Below are 1,532 nucleotides of genomic sequence, written 5' to 3' on the forward strand. Positions count from 1 at the left end.
TGTGTGTGTGTGTGTGTGCATGCATGCGTTGTCCTATTTATTGACATATTTAATTACTGGAATGTGTTTTTGACCTTTATATTCTCTTACATCATGTCTTCATGCACATACCTGTGGTGCCAATTCACCATTGGTTATGATCCTGGCAATCAGACTCCATTTCCTGTTGCTGGTGGCGTTATGGATCATCTTCTTCCTGAGTAGCTCACCCACTGAGACACATTCAAAGCCATAACGCTCGGCAATCTTCAGACACTGTGTACCTTTACCACTGCCTGGGCCACCTGTTTGGGAAGACAGTAGCAAGACTTATGAACCCATACTGACTCACTCACAGACACCCACATATATGCACACACTCCAGAAAAGCACCTGCCAAGAGTAAATGTAGCCATATGCAAGACGTTGTCATATTAAGACCAATATAACAATTTCATATTGCTTTTGTGTAACATTTCAGTAAAGAAGTTAATGTTGAGTAATTTTAGACAGCTCATCTATTTGTGCTCTGTAAAAGAAAATAGTTCCAAAAATAGCCAAAGCAGAATTAACTGTCTCCGGGTGTTACGTTCATGAAATGAATAAGTGGTTTGAACAAATTGGTTGAGTTAATAATTCAATGATTCACTCATACAGACAATCGATTGTTTTGTTCCTGAACGAAGTTTTAATAAATCTGTTGAGTGAATAATTCAATGACTCATTCATTGACAGTTACTTATCGCCACCTATAGGCGAAACAATGTAACTTGCAGAAAGAGTCACTGAAAAATCCCCACCACTAATACACAGACTAATGGTCTGTCTGCTCCAACACAGTTGTTGTTGGACTTTTAATCAACAAATTATAGGACTAGAACTAATTGCGGTATAATAATAAATATTAATAAACATACCAATATTAAAATATTATACCTACACCAAAGCATATTATGAACTGAATGCCCAACAAACTACAGACATGGATTATCAGTATCAGTTTCTGCCACTGAAATACATAATAGTTGACCACCACAAGAAACAGAACAAAAACCCTGAAAATTTTCATAAACAAAATAGAAAGCCGTGCAGTGATGGAAAACAATTACTGAGGTACAGCTAATATCTCAACAAGATAATACTGCAAGTGGGTGGTCACTTGACAGATGGCATACGCACATTATTTGCTTGTGGGTCACATTCAGCACAGATAAAGTTTCCCTCGCAAATGACATCAGTCAACTTAAAGAGACATGCATGCTGTTCTGGGAAGTCTGATAAGGCAGGAGGGAAATGTACAGCTATCAGATAGCTCTGTCTGAACTATTAGCATTCCTAGTACTCAGCGTCCCTGTTTACATCTCAATCTCAAATGCATCCCCAGTGAACACATGTAACTGAATTTTGATGAGAGGGTGGTCTCTGATTTCATGATCACATAGTTTTATTACATCAGTCTGTTACTGCATACTGATCAGGAAAGTCAATACTGCTGCTCTTAAATATAGCTTACTTGAATTTTAAACAACGAACACAATCATTTGAACCAAATA

General features: G+C 37.5%; 1 protein-coding gene across 2 annotated transcripts in view; it reads right to left on the bottom strand.

Annotated features, from left to right (window-relative positions):
- Positions 1–1,532, bottom strand: part of LOC107599844 (adenylate kinase isoenzyme 5-like) — a 91,234-nt gene that overhangs the window by 83,979 nt on the left and 5,723 nt on the right. For both annotated transcript variants that reach the window (XM_016291546.1, XM_016291545.1), the window contains exon 4: positions 112–284. In XM_016291546.1, the coding sequence (XP_016147032.1) occupies positions 112–284 (173 nt within the window). The remainder of the gene's footprint in view (positions 1–111; positions 285–1,532) is intronic.

The sequence above is a fragment of the Sinocyclocheilus grahami genome, unplaced genomic scaffold (assembly GCF_001515645.1).
Source record: "Sinocyclocheilus grahami isolate Dianchi unplaced genomic scaffold, SAMN03320097.WGS_v1.1 scaffold273.1, whole genome shotgun sequence".
NCBI lineage: Eukaryota > Metazoa > Chordata > Actinopteri > Cypriniformes > Cyprinidae > Sinocyclocheilus > Sinocyclocheilus grahami.